This window comes from Theobroma umbraticum, unplaced genomic scaffold, assembly GCF_002168275.2.
Source record: "Theobroma umbraticum cultivar Fairchild unplaced genomic scaffold, ASM216827v3 scaffold_4.1, whole genome shotgun sequence".
Lineage (NCBI taxonomy): Eukaryota > Viridiplantae > Streptophyta > Magnoliopsida > Malvales > Malvaceae > Theobroma > Theobroma umbraticum.
Window position 1 is genome coordinate 1,554,714 of NW_018397258.1, and position 17,225 is coordinate 1,571,938.

The window sequence follows — 17,225 nt, forward strand, 5'->3', positions numbered from 1 at the left end:
CAGGCAAATGGATGCCAAATATATAAATCAAATTAAGTTGCGAGTTACATGATGAAAAATCTCGACCAATAAATTTTACCCAGTTCCTGAATATGTCATCGGTTGGTAAAGGTAGGATCGATTTAGCTCTGTAATAATGTGGGCAAGCTAAAGTGTAAATGAAGAAGATCAAAGAGAAATCATTCAATGATCATCACACAGATTAAAGGGAGTACAAAAAAATGATCATTTCTAATCCAATTTACAGTGAAAATGGTACAGGTCGTCTATCTGGCCATGATTCTATCTTCTCAAAGTACTTGGCAGGTACAACCCCGTCAAAACCTTCAGTCAAGATCACCTTGTTGTCTGAAATGTAAAGCTTCATTCCTTCTGCAGTCATCGATGGAAGAACAAGAGAAGTAAACATAAATTTGCTAAGCGAGAAAAGAATGGTAAATGTTCAGCTATGACTTGAAAGAAGAGTGAGAAAGGTATCATTTGTGGTTATTGCTTCAGTTAGTTTGCGCTGCAAACTGCCCGACACTTGAAAGAAGTAATGATTACCTTCCAGGGCTTTTCTGACATTAAGAAAGATCAAAACGTTAACATCTCGTCTCATACCTGAAGAGAACAAAAGTAGAGATCATCAGAAGCCATCGACAGCACTAAGTTCACCAAGAACTGGATCAGTCTATCACAAAAACTACCAAATAATGCTCAAAATTTGCTAGTAGCTACCATCACTTAGAAATCACATTACAAAATAGGAAACTTAATAATCCTTTAATAAGCTTTAGCATTAATCCTCAGATGAAATGTAGATAATGCATAATAGTCATAATACGACCCGATCAATGTGTCATTAATACCTAGCTGAGATATTCAAAACAACGGGTAAAAAGGAGAGTCACACATGTAGTTGCAAAGACCATATGTCAAAGTCCAGAATAATCCCATCTGATTGGTTCAAGAAAATCACAAAGAAAGGGAAAAAAGATGAAATGTCACTAAAATCATTGCGTGAAGAGATTTCCCATGATATCTCACCACTAATTACTTCACCATCCGTTGGTAAGCCACTTGAGAAATGGACATGCAATCTTTTCATGCGCTTTAAACCAGACTCCAAAATTGATTCCAAATTCCTCTTATAGGTTCCATGTACACATACTGTCACCTCAAGGAAAATAAAGAGAATCAAGCGAAATAAAAGCCATAAAACAAGAATATCAACCTGACACTGAGAGACATAATAATTGACATGGTATTCTTACGTTGCACTTCATCAGCTGAAAGGATTTGTTTTAATAAGCTTTCAGACTCAACTATCTGTCAATAGCACATAAGAGTCTTCTTTTAGAAAGTGCAGACAAACATTAATTTAGATGCTCAAACCAACAGCTAACCAAAAATTAAAGGGAAAATTCTGACAGAGCACAAAGGAATTGGGTTTTTAAAGGATTCATCACCGTTACTGTATGGCCCTGGTTTGCACGTATCAAAAGCTCCCCATTTTCCTCTAGAAGGCTAAATCGTTGCTTATTGTCCTTGCTAACAGCCTAGAATCAAGAAATAAACAACCAAAAAAAAAAAAGAATTATCATTAGTATATCAATTTAAAAAGTTTCTTTTTCTGTTTTTTCTTTTCTGGGGGCAATATAAACATTTTCCTTTTAGTGATACTGTTTTCCACTAATATTTTGGAGACTAAGAATGTAAATTCCTGGTGGCATCTTAGAAGATTTCTTTATGAAACTAAGAGTACCTAAAGAAGCTATTTTCAGTACAAAATTTTCATGCTGCAAGAACAGAAATGGGAAAGTTTCAATCACTCTCCAGCATTAACTTTCACAACATACTGAGACTTGAAAACAGAAAACAGTGAATGCAACAATCAATGGAGACGAGAATTACTTCACAGAACTTACCTCCTTGATGTCATCGACTGTGTGAGACCTTAATGGAATATTGGCAAATGTTTTCAAATTCAGTTTCAGTAAATCTTGAACTTTGACATAACCATCACTCCGCATATTCAAATTTAGTTCAGTAGCCCTATGTCGCAGAATTCGTGTCCTAAAGATATTAAAATCATTTGAGTTGAATACGCACCAGTGATAAGCAAAAGAAATGGTGAAAAAAAAAATGAGAAACTGTTAATCTGAAATGTTGCTTACAGGAGTCTACCAAGTGCATCAATTTTGTCGTCGCCGCCGCTACCACCGCCACGGCCTCTGGATCCTCCTCGATCATATTTCATCTCTTTACCTCTTCCTCTACGTCCGCTGCCAAAGCCCAAAAAGATGAACAACATCGCTACAACACAATTAAATCGATTTTAGCTACGAATTTGCGCCCAAATTTTTAAAATACCTTCGATTGGAATGAGCAAAAGAAGAGAAAGACGACGACGTAGTGGTATTAAGGTTAGTGTTCTCCATGAAAGGAAGGGCACGAAACCTGGGGAGCTGAGAGGGGACAGGTGGAAGACGACCACCACAATAGCGCAAAATTCGAACACCGCCGTTGGTCAGGCTAGCCCACATGCGGGTGGATTGATGCCACGGGAACTTGCTTTAGACGAAGATGATGATTGTGGCGGCAGGTGACGATGATACGGGGAGCTCGCGGGGCAGAATGAGCAATTGTGAAAGTACGGTCTTTACGCTACACGTGGCCCTTCGCAAAATCCTTTGGTAATGTTTGGTTATAAGGATTTCGAAATCAATGCGACAATAATTTGTCATGTTCATATTTAATTCTCATGCATAAATACTCCATTACCATAGTTAGGTGACCAAAAATATAAAACTCTTAGTCGTCAAAACCTATTTAAATTAAATTATTTATGAAATTACATATTGGAATTATAATAAAACAAATTGAAAACAATGTATAATTAAAAAAGGGTTTACATCACATTAATATTCATAGTTTTCACAAAAACTTTTCAAAGGGGTTATTATCGATTGATTCACACCAAAAACCATTAGTGATCAATTTACAACCTCATTAACAAAAACCATTCGCGAATCCGGTCAGTTCATAATAAAAGAATTCCGTTTAAAGCTATGCGATTAAGAAGGGATATTGAGTGAAGCCCGATTTGACAAATTCTAAACCAAAAAGATGCAAGAGAAACAAAACCAAGTAACAACCACTAAAATATAAGATTCAAAACACCAAAACATTTCAAATGGAAAAATAAAATTGAAAATTATTCTGATACACTAATCTCCCCTCCTAAGTATCTCAATTTCAAATCATAAGTGAACAAGTTCTTCAAAAGCATTAATAGTATGTAAGCGCAAAAGGTCCTGCATATCCAGGGGAATGTCAAAGTGAAACGCGCAGGAAGCTCCTCCAAAATGTGCCTTCTCTAAGCCACAAGAGTGCTGGCGGTGGTAGACTCACTGCATAAAGAAAGTATGTATGTTATGATTTGCAAGTTACGAGTTATGACCAATACTGAAATAAGATTAGAGGCAACAAACACCATTGCATTTGCACGTTATCAAGAACATCAAAGGGCAGCAGGGACACAAATACTCACTATTTCCACACAGGTGGCAGCTTCTTTGTCTTCTTGTAATAGCGGGCAAGGCGGTGGATCCTGCTCTCAACCAAGATCAACCTAAACTTTGAATCCTTGTCTTTCCGGTTCCTCTCAAGATGCTTTCTGATGGCAACGGCTTTCTTAATCAGGTGGTACAGATCCTCGGGAATTTCAGGAGCAAGACCTGACAAAAACAAAAGGATGAGTTGAATGTTTATCTTCAAGTCTGAAGAACAATGCAACAAAGGACAATGTCAATGAAGATGTACCATGGGCTTTCAGTATCCGCAAAATCTTGCTGCCTGTAACGCTCTTCACCTGAGCAATCCCATGAGAATCTCGGAGAATGACACCAATTTGAGATGGGGTCAAACCCTTCTTTGCAAACTTGCAAATGTTCTCCTCAACCTAAAAGATGAATTTAAGATTAATGAATATCGCCAAAAAAGAGCACAAACTTTTTATAAAGAGGGTGTAAACTACAGAATTGGGTGTATTTCAACTCCACATTGCTGGTAAGTAAAACAATAAAAAGTAGCCCTTAGAACATCAATGGCAAAACATAAGAAATAGTAAGTGGAAAATTAATTAACCAATATTAATACCGCATCCATTGAGCACTAAAATTTCTGGCTACACTTGTGGCATAGATAAACCAGAATAATATCTTCTAGGAGAAACCGAAGACTGAAACCACTACAAGGTTTATGTCACTAAAAACAAAAGATGGGTAATCCACCAAACTACCAACAAGAAAGAATCAATGGCCATTAGAATTCAACATTCCAGAAATACATATACTGAAACATAACTAATGCACCATCAAACTTAACCATTGAAAAGTTGCTCCCACGGCACAAGATTACTCTCAAGCCATCTTTATGATGCTACTAAGAGACCAGTTTAAAATGTTAGCTTTACAAGACATTGAAGATTAACTTTAGACTTTAAGCGAAGCGTTGCCATTGTATTGTAATCAATGTGGATAACGACTATTCCCTGTACAAAATGAAATTTCCATTGATCAAACATTTAGTTCTTCTCTGCCACTACATTATCTAATCAAATAGGTCTTTAGGATTCAATTTACATAACAGATTAAACGAATAACTTCACTAAAAATAAATAAACATAATTTGGCTCATAAATGTAAAATAGAAAAAAGAAACAAAATTTCCTTCAACATTGAAAACAAAAAAAAGATCCTATCATTGATTTTCTAACTAACGCAAACAAAAATTACAAGCAAAACTAAAATAAGTGACTCACATCTTGTGAAGAGATCTTCAACCAACTAGGTGGAGTTCTCTTGTAGGGCAAAGCAGATGCAGAGATACCCTTACTACACAGAAAGTCAAATCAATCATAAAGCAGTTTGAATAGATTTCACCCAGATAATCATAGAATTGTTTTCAGACGATGATGAATCGAGTGTTAAGAACAAACCCTCGGCTGTGCATACGACCCATGGTGGTAGAGTTTCTGAGCTCGGCTGCTTCTCTAAATCACTCCTGCTTCTGTCTTGCCCCTGAGCGCAAAGAAACCCTAGAATCAAAATGGTGGCTCGGGCTAGGGTTTTTATTATTCAGGTCCTTTGCTAAGATTTATTGGGCCTTTTCCCCCTTTAGAGGTAAAATGGGGCCGGGCCCCATTAAGTTATTGTCTTTGTAGCCCGAAAACGTTTCATTGGAAAAATGGGCCAAGAAATTTTTTTCTCCAAAGAGTTATGGGCTGTAATATAAAGAGAGAAGGCACATATTCCTTTTGGAGGTTAAAATAGGTCAAATTTTAATTAATAAGTAAATTATATTAAGTAAAAGTTAATATTTGAAAATAAATAATTGATAGATAGCTGAAAGTCCATGTTTATAAACTTAATATTCATTTCATCTTTTATTAATATAAAATTTATGATATTTTACCTCATCCAATTATGCAACTCTTTTATTACATTAGCTTTCGACTCATAGAAGAGAGAGACTCTTATATTAATTTGAATCTATATCGTTCTTAATATCTCTTATAAGAGCTCGACATTAATGAAGATTCAAGTGTACTTTGACACTATTTGTTACGAGCTTATATTTTTAATTTAAAATATATATTTGATAAGTCTCATATTTATATGTCTAAGAGCCATCCCATTCCTTATGTTAGTGTGCTTGTATATTATTTTTAATTATAAAATATTATTATTAAACTTAAAAAAATAAAATTATTTTTTAAAAAATTAATATTTTAATTTATTTATTAACAAAATGTAATAAATGATTTACAGATAATATATAGAGTATAATATTAATAATGTATCAAATATAAATTATAATTATTGTATCCAAAGTCCTAATTATGAACCAATAAAAGAAAAAATATATAGTAGTATTGTCTTTGTCAAAGGATTAATGTTGGAGGCGTAGAAAGTCCAACTTAAATAATAGAACCATAATAGGCCTTCTCCATTTCCCAACGAAACAAAGGAACCTTTCCATTAGCATTGGTAAATTCGGTTGGGCCTTAATCCTGTCACGCAGTTGACAGTGTAGTTGCCCAATTGCCCTTGGACAGTGGATGTTTGCTCACATGATCGGAAGAGGGAATATAAATATAAAAAAAATAAAATGGGAAAAATAAAAAGAGGGTCGTCCTGTCTCCCAAAAGGGCTTGGGAAAGTGCAATAATGGAGAGGAAAAATTCCTTTACAGCGTTTTACTTACCTTTTTCTTTTTCTAAGGTACCTTTACAACGTTACCATGACTTCCAGATCCTTCTTGTTTATATTAATGCCATGAAAGAGTTTTGCCAAGTTGGCTTGAATTCAAAATAATTTATTCCCATCTGTTTGAAGTTGCATAATTTGCTTAATTTAAACACGAAATGACTTGATATCGAGAATAATCTAAACTCAAAATAAGTTGAATAAAAGAAAATTAAAATAGAATTATTTGAATTAAAATAACTGGAATTTGAATTATTTTAAAATAATATCAATCTGAAAATTATTCGATAAAAAATTATTGAAATTTTTTTTTAGCAGTTACCCAACCTACCATGGAAATTGGAAATATCTTTTTTCCCAACTCACCATTTGGGATAGAGTTCAGTATAATTATGGAGAGAAAAAGGAGAAAATCTAGATTTGTGTGACCCTAAAAGATAATGATTTAGTAGACAAAAAGATAGTTAACGTGGGGTTGGAAAAGCTACAGACTTGACTTGCGATTCCCTGTTGGTTCATGCCTAAACAGTGAGGATTTGGTGTGCCAAAGGCATCAAAAGAGCAGATTGTTGGACGTGTAATTACAAATAAAGACGAGCCATGTCTTGTCTAACATTGTTTGCTTCAACCTAGGTCGTTGGTGCATTGTTCGAAAATTACAAGTTCTTTAAGGTTCAACTTGTCTCCTTCCCATGTCACGTTACTACTGCTTGTCCGAAGAGAATCAAAGCCACTCAGACCTGAAACAGTGTTCGATTGTGGCAATTTTTCGTTTCCCCTTGTTATCCCCAGCATTTCAAAATTTGGGCAGGAAGTATAAAAGCTGAAAAGCTGGAGTACACAGGAGCAAATGAAATGAGCAGTCCAGCAAGGATTGAGACTGTTGCTGAGTTTCTTCAGACAAAAGGCTGCATAGATTGGTATGCTCCATCATCTGATGCGTAGATTTTAAATGATGGGAATGGCAAATGGAGAAGGAAAGGGAAATGAAAGGCTATGATTTTCGACACAGCTGACCATCCATTTCTCAAATCCAATCATGAATGGCGAATCCCACATCCTTTTTTGAGAAGGTGGAATGATGGCAGCATAAGTACACTAAAATACAAGTAACTAAAGCATAAATGAAGGAAAAACAAGACCTGGAATTTGAATACCACCAAAAAAAGTTTGAATTTCAATTGGTTTTAAATTAAAAAAAAAAAAGAAAAAGAAGAAGCAAGGAATGAAATTTTGGCCTTACTTAACAGTGAGGTGAGCAAGAGGTCATGGTGGTCACCCCCACACCAGAGAGAACTGACACAATGTGGGGAGGGAAAGGCCCCCACAAAATCCGTCCGATTTGATTTTTTGCTCAGACTGGTTTCTAAGTAATGGAGTTTCACAGTTTCACTGGCTCGGAGGAGGGAGACCAGGTCCTCAAGTAGTGTGGGACAACGAAGCATTAATTTTGAAAGTTCACATGAAACCTGAACTATGAGTAATTCAACACCAATCTCCCATTTACGTAGCTAAAAGAGAAACGGAAGAATGTCTTGGCTCACGGGTTTACCCTGTCATGGTCGATTTCATCCACAGAGAAGGCAGAGTAACCCTTTGGGCTAAGCAGTAAATTAAGCCATAGGGGTACCTAGTAAGTAAGTGGGTGGTAGGGAAATTATATCTAGTCATCTAGCTGTCATGGATGGGCCGCCAGCTTCAGCTTTTCCAAAGAATCCCAGTCCATCCTTACTCCTTTTTTCCCTCATTAGGCAGAGAAAGAAAAGCAGGATGGTGATCATTTTTCTAGACAGCAATATTCAAGGGAAGGGATGGTGTTCTCTTGAAAATGACCATCTCCTAACTTAAACAAATCTCTTCCAGTGAGAAAGATTTTCATCTCTGTTAACAGCTAAGTATTATCATTTTTATTTGCTATTTAAGCTACCATTAATTGATCTCTCCTACTTTGTGGACTCTTCATGCGAAGACTAGTACTCCCTTACTCAGCCTTGCCGGTGGCCCCCCAAGGTTCCAATGCTTCACTCAAATCCATTCTCAACATCTGGAAAATTATTGTCCTTTGTTTTTGTTTTCCCCTTTGCTTAAACAAATAGTCAGCACAAAATCCTAAAACCACTGATTGCTAAATTATGGACTACAATGCATGTGGTCCTCACCTATGATATTTACAAATGTTTAGCTTGGCTCTACCCTCCAAGCTACGTGAATGTTTTAAACAAAAAATGAAAGAAAAAAAAAGAAATATTTTTTGAATGTTTCAAGATTAATTTTTTTAATTTTTAAATATCAAATACTCATTTATATATATTAATTATAATTTTTTTTACATTTTATATTTTTATATTAAAAAGTATTGAGCATTTTTATTATAAAATTTTTTAAAATTTAATATAAAATATATTAAGTAAAAAATTTATCTTAAATTTTGTGAAAATAATAAAAAATATTTTAAAACGGAAAGAATAAGTGTTTTAATCTTTTTCTCATCATGTTTCTATTAAGAATTTATATTTGATGTTTTGTCAATTTATAAATTTTATATCCTATTCATGAATCAAATTCTGTTACTTTATTAATAAATCAATTTAAATATTTATTTTTAAAAATTTTTTGGATTTTTACTTTACATATTAATGAGATGTAATTTTATGACAGAGTACAAATATTATTATATTGGGAGAACATTAATTATAAATCCATTTGAAAATTTACCAATTACTGTGCTCTATTTCTTGAGTTGTTTTGCAGCGTGGAACCCATGTCAATACCAGCGCAGGCCCACAGTCACCCATGCATAAGCAATTTTCAAAATGATGAAATTATTGACACTTTTTTTTGTATTTTCTTTTTTTTTGGAGTAAAAAAAATTAAGATGAAAAATAATAATAATAATAATTCACTGAATCACACTGTTAAGTGTTGACTGACGTGGGGCCCCATGGTTTTCAAATCCTTACCTAACGAAGCAGCAGCCCATTAAAAATAAAATTACAGCTTTACCCCAAAAGAATAAATAAAAAAAGTTAAAAGGAAGTGAAACCGATGAAAAGGAAACGATTTTTTGTACTTAAGCTCCCTGCGGTTATTACTTGTTGTAGTATGGCTTTTTGTTTTGTTTATCTCCATTTCTCTGCACTGCCGCTAAGCTCAAACTCAAGCAACTTACCTTAAGGCTTAAACAGATTCGAATCTCACTTGACCTTGTTTTTCCCACTCTCTCCCCTCCCATTTTCCTCCTCTTTCCTTCCAACCAATCATGTTCATGCCCCTGTTCCTTCTCTTCCTGCTTTCTCTCCTCCCGTTCTCTCTCGCTGCACCAACTGAACGTGAGCTTCTCCTCCAAATCAAGGCCTCGTTGGACCCACAAAACCGGTTCTTGTCCTCGTGGACTCCTTACTCCGACCCGTGTAGCAGCGGGTCATTTGATGGGGTGGCATGCAACGAGGAAGGCCACGTGGCTAACATTTCGCTGCAAGGAAAGGGTCTCTCCGGGCAGATACCGGCCGCTCTGGGTGGTCTCAAGAGCTTGACCGGCTTGTACCTGCATTTCAATGCGTTGAGTGGGGGGATACCGAAGGAGATTGCGACTCTCAGTCAACTTAGCGATTTGTATCTCAATGTGAATAACTTGTCTGGAGAGATTACTTCCCAGATTGGCAACATGGCTAATCTTCAAGGTATCATTCTTATGTTTTGGAGGGAGAAACAGATAAAATGGTTTGATTTTGTTGACGGTTTTCTTTTCTTCAAGTGTGTGTGGTTGTTTTTGAATTTTCGCCGGCGGCTTATTAATTAAGTTGGCATTTAATTGCATTGGTTTGTGTACTTATGTATCATAAAAAAGTTTCAGTCTTGTCTGATGCATTTAAATCGTGATTTATTTCATGTGGTTTTCTTCATTAACTTGGTCGATATTGTTTATTTGTTTAGCCTACAAAGTTACATTTCTAAAGTAGTCATCTTTGATTGATCCTTTTACTCTTCTTTATGTGATTCAAAAGTAAAGTAAACATCTTTAGATCTGTTTGCTGATGCAGCAATCAGTTGCTTGTAGTTCCATATAGAAAGAAAGGATTTTTGTAGAAAAATTTCAAGGTCTCTGTGCTTTTCTTGTCTGATATGAAATAAATCCATTGATATAAACTAACTATGAATCACTTTGGATCTTTTGGTTGCAGTTCTTCAACTGTGTTACAATAAGTTGACTGGGGGTATTCCAACGCAGTTAGGTTCTCTAAAGAAGCTTAATGTCCTTGCTTTGCAATATAATCGACTAACCGGTGCAATCCCTGCAAGTTTGGGGGATTTAGAGATGTTAACAAGGCTGGACTTGAGCTTTAATAGCCTTTTTGGTTCTGTTCCGGTGAAGTTAGCCAATGTTCCCATGCTAAAAGTGTTAGACATCCGCAACAATACCCTGTCCGGCAATGTACCGCCAGGTGATATAGTCTCTACTCTCTCTGTTTGAACTCATCCTTCAAATTTTTGTCTTGTCTTAATGCTTTGTAATTATGATGAAAAGAAGTCTTAAGTTTTCTAACTTGTCTTTTCAATGCCTCTGTGGATGGAATGCAGTTCTGAAGAGACTGAACTCCGGGTTCCAGTATGAAAACAATCTTGGCCTCTGTGGTGTTGGGTTTTCTGACCTCAAAGATTGTGCAGATTCGGGCAAAATATATAGAGACAGACCTGAACCGTTCAAGCCCAGTGGTCTTAACAGAACGGATATGCCAGAGTCCGCCGATTTACAACCTGTAGATTGTAGCAAAACTAACTGTTCAAGGTCATCCAAAAGTCCAACAATAGGTGTAATCTCTGGCATGGTTGGAGTTGTTCTTGTGTTTACAGTTGCAGCAGTTTTCACATTTGCATGGTACCGCCGAAGAAAACAGAAAATTGGGAGTGCTTTTGATACTTCAGATGGTCGGCTCAGCACTGACCAGGCCAAGGAGGTTTACAGGAGGAGTGCCTCGCCCCTAATTAGTTTAGAGTATGCTAGTGGGTGGGACCCTTTAGACAAAGGTCGGAGTGGGAATGGGTTTTCTCAGGAGGTTTTTGAGAGCTTTATGTTCAATTTAGAAGAAGTAGAGCGTGCAACTCAGTGCTTCTCAGAAGTTAATTTGTTGGGGAAGAGTAATTTCTCAGCCATCTATAAAGGGTTCCTAAGAGATGGGTCTGTTGTTGTAGTAAAATGCATTGCCAAGACAAGCTGCAAGTCTGACGAATCTGAGTTTCTGCATGGCCTTAAGATATTGACCTCATTGAAACATGAAAATCTTGTAAGATTGAGAGGTTTTTGCTGTTCAAAGGGCAGGGGGGAGTGTTTTCTCATCTATGATTTTGTCCACAATGGAAATCTGTTGCAGCATCTTGATGTAAAGCCAGGCAGCGGGAAAGTTCTTGAATGGTCCACCAGAGTTTCAATCATATATGGTATTGCCAAAGGTCAGTTATCTTCTTCCTGATTGAGATTGTACAAATATTTTATGCTCAGACATTTTGATCTATAATACGGTATAAACATTAACCTATCATCTTTTATTAATTATGGAAATTTTTAATGTAATTGTCGAATAACTGGAAATGGGTAAAAAATAATTCAATTAATAGAATTTAATATGGTTGGGATAATGTAATCTTTTCTGAGGAAGATTTGGAAATCATATAGAGGAGTTTATTGAAACAATTACAGGATTTTCGACTTGTTCCTCTCTGACAATTTTATGCATACTGGGATGTGATGTTCATAACTAGGTATCGGGTATTTACATGGAAGCAAAGGAAGCAAACCTGCTCTTGTTCACCAGAATATATCTGCAGAGAAAGTGCTTATAGACAACCGATCCAATCCCTTGCTCTCAGATTCTGGCCTGCACAAACTCCTTGCAGACGACATTGTCTTCTCCACTCTCAAAGCTAGTGCTGCAATGGGATACCTTGCTCCTGAGTACACTACTACTGGCCGTTTCACTGAAAAGAGTGATGTCTATGCATTTGGTATGATTTTGTTTCAGATATTAAGTGGAAAACGGAAAATCACTCAACTGGTCCGCCATGCTGCAGAGTCTTGCAAAGTTGAAGATTTTATTGACATGAATCTTGAGGGGAAGTACTCAGATTCTGAGGCCACTAAACTTGGTAGAATTGCTCTGCTTTGCACCCACGAATCTCCTAACCAAAGGCCATCCATGGACAATGTGATACAAGAATTGAGTGGATTAGAGCAGTTCTTGAAGTAATTCGAGCTATCGCCTCAAATTTTCAAGTGGCCTGAGGCAGGATGCGGCTATTACTAACCTCTGGTTGATGTCATAACCGAAGCACTCCTTTTACTGATCTTATCTAACTGCAGTGTCCTTTCCTTGAGGACTTGAACTATATGTGAATGTTAAGTATGTATCATTACGTTGTAATTCAACGTGAGAGAACCAAAAGTTAGGGGAACCTGCCTTCCGATTTGTATCAATTTAATTTCAAGTTATGAAACAAGGCTGTTTCCTATGTTCAATTGTTCCAGTCCCTCCAGATGAGTAATCATAGTTTCTTCTATTATTTACTTCATTAGCTAGGTGAGAAAAGACAAATAAATTTTGGAGATAATTAAGGGAAATGCAATGATTCCAGTGAAAGATGTTGGATCTTTGAGAAACCATGGAAAGCGCAAATTTTGAATCTGGGCAGCTGCATATTTACCTTTCGAACCTCTATGCACTGACATGTGATAAGACATTTCCGTGAGGTGCTTTCTCTTTATTTAATGAAAAGACAGTTGATGCACACAGAGTTGGCAAGGAAAATGGAGAATCTCTTCCTTTTTCTTCCTTCCAGGACAGAATCATGTTGCATCTCCGAACACGTGAAATCCTGGAACAGGACCCAGTCACCCAAAAAGAAAGTAAAGGAAGAATTCTTGTGGGAAATGTTGCAGCACCAGAATGGCCAGCTAGCTTTAGCTAATGGACAAATAATGACTGGAAAGAAAGAGATCAAAGCAACCCCACCCCTGAAATCATAGCAATGCTGTCTCTGCATTTTAACATTTTAACTTCTGTTACAGTACTAGTTGTTATAGCTATGCTGGCGGGCTAGAGTGATTAGCATAATCAATTAAAATTATTACGAACTTCGATGGATTTATGCAAAGGGACAAAATGATTCTTACGAGGACTTGCCTTTGCTCATTTTCCTTTGGATACCTGTCAACATTTTTCGTCTTTTTCATCCTTTTACTACTAACCCAAGAACAACTGGTGCTTATCTCTGGCTCATCCTGGAAATATAGCAAATGCCGCTATCTGGTTAAGCGAGTTCAGACAAGTCAAGGTTGTTCTTTAACTCTCCAAGCAGGGAAAAAACTCATGGGTTTTCACCAACTGTCTCAAGGAGCCTGAATATTCTCTCCAATCTTCTTCCTCTCGAAGAAGAATTAGAATTTAGACAGAAAGGAAAAAGCTGATGGAAGTACAGTCAATAGGTCAGACATTAAGAGTTCGAACAATGGGGTAGACAAAAGAAGGAAAAATCACTAATATGATATTGGAAAAAGGATTAATTTCCATAATTACTTACATTTGACTTACATTAATTGAACAGAATACAGTTGGTGTCCAAAATGTTTTAAATAAGGCAGCTCGTGAAGCTGGTAAAACTAGGTGTTCTCCTTGCTACTACACCTACACGAAGCAAGCTCTTTGTTATCTACAATTGATTTGTAGGCGTTCAGCGGTTCCAACCTAACCAAGACGTCCACAAGGTGTGACCTCTGAATTGGATGTTGAGAAACTATCCAACAAAGAATAGATCTCCATAACTTGGGGATGGGACTTATCTTGCACAAAGAACTCATGAACAATTCCCTCTAGTTCAATCCAACTACAACCGGGAATTTTCTTTAGGTTTCTCTCTTTCATCCTCATCCTAACCTTACTGACAGCATTCCACATACCGAGACCAGCATACATGTTGGATAGAAGTATATAAGCACTTGAATTACAAGAGTCCAGTGTAATTAAATGCTCAGCCACTGGTTCTCCAACATCAATGTTTTCATGATTTTTGCAAGCACTAAGCAAAGACCTCCAAATCACATCATTGGCTTCAATAGGCATTTCCTCTATAAATTTTCTTGCTTCTGCTATCTGCCCTGCCCGGCCAAGGATGTCAACGATGCATCCATAATGTTTCAGTTTTGGCACCATTTTGTGAACTCTTCTCATGATGTCAAAACAAATCAGACCTTCCTTCACCAAGCCGGCATGCCCACAAGCATTCAGCACCCCAATATATGTGATATCGTCAGGTTCTACAGAAAGCCTTTGCATCTCTATGAGCAAACTGAAAGCCAATTCACCCAAGCCATGAATGGCTAGCCCACCAATCATAGCATTCCAATGGTCAACACTTTTATCTTCTATACTCTCAAAAACCAACATACCATTCTTGACACTGCCACATTTTGAATACATGTCAATAAGAGCAACGCCAAGTCTTCCGCTCAAAGAAAACTTGTTCTCCTCTATATACTGATGTATTGCCAACCCTTTCTCAATGCGCCCTAATTGTGCAATCGCTGAAAGAACAATCAACAATGTGGCATTATCAGGTTGCAAATTGCGATCCCTTTGCACATGATAAAATATTTCTAAAGCCTCTGAACAATATCCATTTTGGACATAACCAGCCATCATGGCATTACACACAACAACATCTCTTTCCGACATTTCATTAAACAAACGCCTAGCTAGATCAATCTTACCTACTTTAGCATATCCATTGATCATATTAGCCCAGCTGACGACATCCCTTTTCGGCATCTTAACAAACAAAGACTGTGCATCTTCCATATTCCCACACTTTACAAACCCATTAATCATCGAGTTCCACGAAATCAAGTCCCTATCAGGCATTTCCTCAAACAATTTCAAAGCCAAACCCATCCCATTTTCCAATTGCGCATAACCACTAATCATAGAATTCCAAGTTATCAAATTCTTATCCTCCATTGGCATAAATTCAAATAACTCTCTTGCCAGATGAATCATCCCCGTTTTAATATACCCATCAATCATCGAATTATACGAAACAGAGTCCCGCCTACACATTCTATCAAACAACTGGCGCGCATATCCAACAAATCCACAGCGTAAATACAAAGAAATCAAACAATTTTGTAAAAATAAATCAGACTCAAAATTCAGCTTTCTCAACAAGCCATGAACCTGCATTCCTTCCTTCATTAAGCCCAACCGAGAACACGCTTTAAGTACCAAAGACAACGAGAACGTATCAAAATGAACCCCATTTTCAAGCATCAAACAGAGCATAACAAACGCTTGTTTCGCGTCTCGCCCATGCGAATACGATTTTATGGCTGCGTTCCAAAGAAAAGGGTCCATTTCTTGTTCAGGGAATCGGAAAGCATGGTGCGTGAAGAAGACATGGCGGGAAAATTCGACAAGGGGAGAGAACGGTGAAGAAGAGAAAGCGAGTACGATTTTGGTGGTGAGGGCGAGACTTCTGATGAAACCAGTTGTTATTAAACGCGCATGGATTTGGTTTACGTCGTTCCAAGTCTTGCATTTCCGGAGCAGAACGAGAGTTGGCAGCGCTGAGGTCCAAGGCTGGCTTAGATTGGCACAGAGAAGCATTAACTCTGGTTTCTGGGTTTTAGTTTCAGATGTGGATTCTTCCAATCTCTTGTCAGATATTTCCCGTGTTTCAGATTTCATCACGTGAACGGTTTTCAACGACCATAACCCGAACCGGTTAGACATCAAACCACGTCGTTAACAAAAAGATGTTCAGATAGGCCCAGTTAAAGCCCTTAAGAGGTAACACAAAAGCCCATAAGCCAATATAAAAGCCCACATCAACTTTTATTCGGATTTGGGCCCAAGCCTGATTTAACTAAAATCTTACTAATTATTTTATTTACATTAATTTTAATTAAAAATCATTATTTAAAGCTTGTTAGGTGAAGCAAAATATTTTGCTGATACAAGCTTGAGTATTTTATAGCTAGATAACATTTCAAATTATAAAAAAAAATATTTCTCCATTCAAAGTGAGTTTACCTTGATTCTAAATTTCATGTTATTTTTGACTCATTTGATCGTTGAAACTATATTAGGTAAAAGTCTGATTGTGTTTGTGCGTGACAGCTTATATTTTTATACAAATATGTTTGTTTTTTAGAATTGAGGGAAGGGGATTCAAACTCTTCTCTTGAAATAGAGAAATGATATATTAATCAATTAGTCAAATACTCAGATATTTGATTACAAAATATTAAAAATATTTTATTCTCACTTAGTGTTCTGTTTGATATTTCTTTTATAATTTTACATCATGTGCTATTCTTATGTTATCAACCAAAAACTTTTATCTTTAAATCTTAAATCCCTTTAAAACCTAATATTAAAAGCAAATAACTTAACAGAAAAAATGATATTAATATAAAACTTCACTAGAAATTAAGATAAAAATTTCGAACAAAACACTAAATAGGATATATAAATGATTTTTGTTTGCAGAAAGTATAAGAAACAATATACAAATTTAATTAAAGAAATATTAACAAATTAAGTTACATTTCGATTATTAGTTTATATATATTGTAAAAAATAATATACAGATTTAATTAAAGATATGCAACCCTTAGTAGGTTGCATTTTTTAAATGGTGGACACAGCTTATCTATAACTAGTTGAAACTGATAAGATCAAGCCAAAATTTTAATCAATTGCTTGGCTTATCAGTTGAGATTGAAACACAAACGATAATCAACTAATAAATGATGAATTAACTACTCAGAAGCTGACAAGCTGTTGCATTCACCAACCTCATATGCTTGAAAGCTGAAAGAGATAAGTTGTCTGTCGCAGTATTGGACCCTTTCAACAAGGCAAATACAACGTTGTCTCTATTAATTATTTTTTAAATCTGTGAATCAGCAAATTAAGACAGCCC

General features: G+C 36.3%; 4 protein-coding genes across 5 annotated transcripts; 1 reads left to right on the top strand and 3 right to left on the bottom strand.

The window, feature by feature from the left end:
* Positions 1-49: 49 nt before the first annotated feature.
* On the bottom strand, positions 50-2,704 carry EMB1067 (RNA 2'-phosphotransferase, Tpt1 / KptA family). 2 transcript variants are annotated; one of them, XM_021424909.2, is made up of 8 exons: positions 2,443-2,704; positions 2,160-2,298; positions 1,911-2,058; positions 1,452-1,541; positions 1,257-1,311; positions 1,030-1,152; positions 547-603; positions 50-372 (listed from the first exon to the last, which is right to left on the bottom strand). In XM_021424909.2, exons 2-8 carry the CDS (start codon positions 2,294-2,296, stop codon positions 242-244), a joined length of 741 nt encoding a protein of 246 aa, XP_021280584.1. In that variant the 5' UTR covers positions 2,297-2,298; positions 2,443-2,704; the 3' UTR covers positions 50-241. The 2 variants fall into 2 exon arrangements, with proteins under 2 accessions (XP_021280584.1, XP_021280582.1); XM_021424907.2 differs by having other exon boundaries at positions 2,160-2,267; positions 2,356-2,702.
* Positions 2,705-3,112: 408 nt separating this feature from the next.
* On the bottom strand, positions 3,113-5,125 carry LOC110413821 (small ribosomal subunit protein uS15). Its single transcript, XM_021424799.1, has 5 exons — positions 4,985-5,125; positions 4,808-4,880; positions 3,808-3,946; positions 3,536-3,722; positions 3,113-3,395 (listed from the first exon to the last, which is right to left on the bottom strand). The coding sequence occupies exons 1-5, from the start codon at positions 5,005-5,007 to the stop codon at positions 3,362-3,364; spliced, it is 456 nt and encodes a 151-aa protein (XP_021280474.1). The 5' UTR covers positions 5,008-5,125; the 3' UTR covers positions 3,113-3,361.
* Positions 5,126-9,462: 4,337 nt separating this feature from the next.
* Positions 9,463-12,839, top strand: LOC110413580 (Leucine-rich repeat protein kinase family protein). Its single transcript, XM_021424442.2, has 4 exons — positions 9,463-9,934; positions 10,436-10,696; positions 10,833-11,702; positions 12,012-12,839. Exons 1-4 carry the CDS (start codon positions 9,514-9,516, stop codon positions 12,494-12,496), a joined length of 2,037 nt encoding a protein of 678 aa, XP_021280117.1. The 5' UTR covers positions 9,463-9,513; the 3' UTR covers positions 12,497-12,839.
* An 862-nt stretch (positions 12,840-13,701) lies between these two features.
* Positions 13,702-15,956, bottom strand: CRR4 (Pentatricopeptide repeat (PPR) superfamily protein). The gene has a single exon (XM_021424675.2). The coding sequence runs from the start codon at positions 15,902-15,904 to the stop codon at positions 13,991-13,993; it is 1,914 nt and encodes a 637-aa protein (XP_021280350.1). The 5' UTR covers positions 15,905-15,956; the 3' UTR covers positions 13,702-13,990.
* Between the last annotated feature and the right edge of the window lie 1,269 nt (positions 15,957-17,225).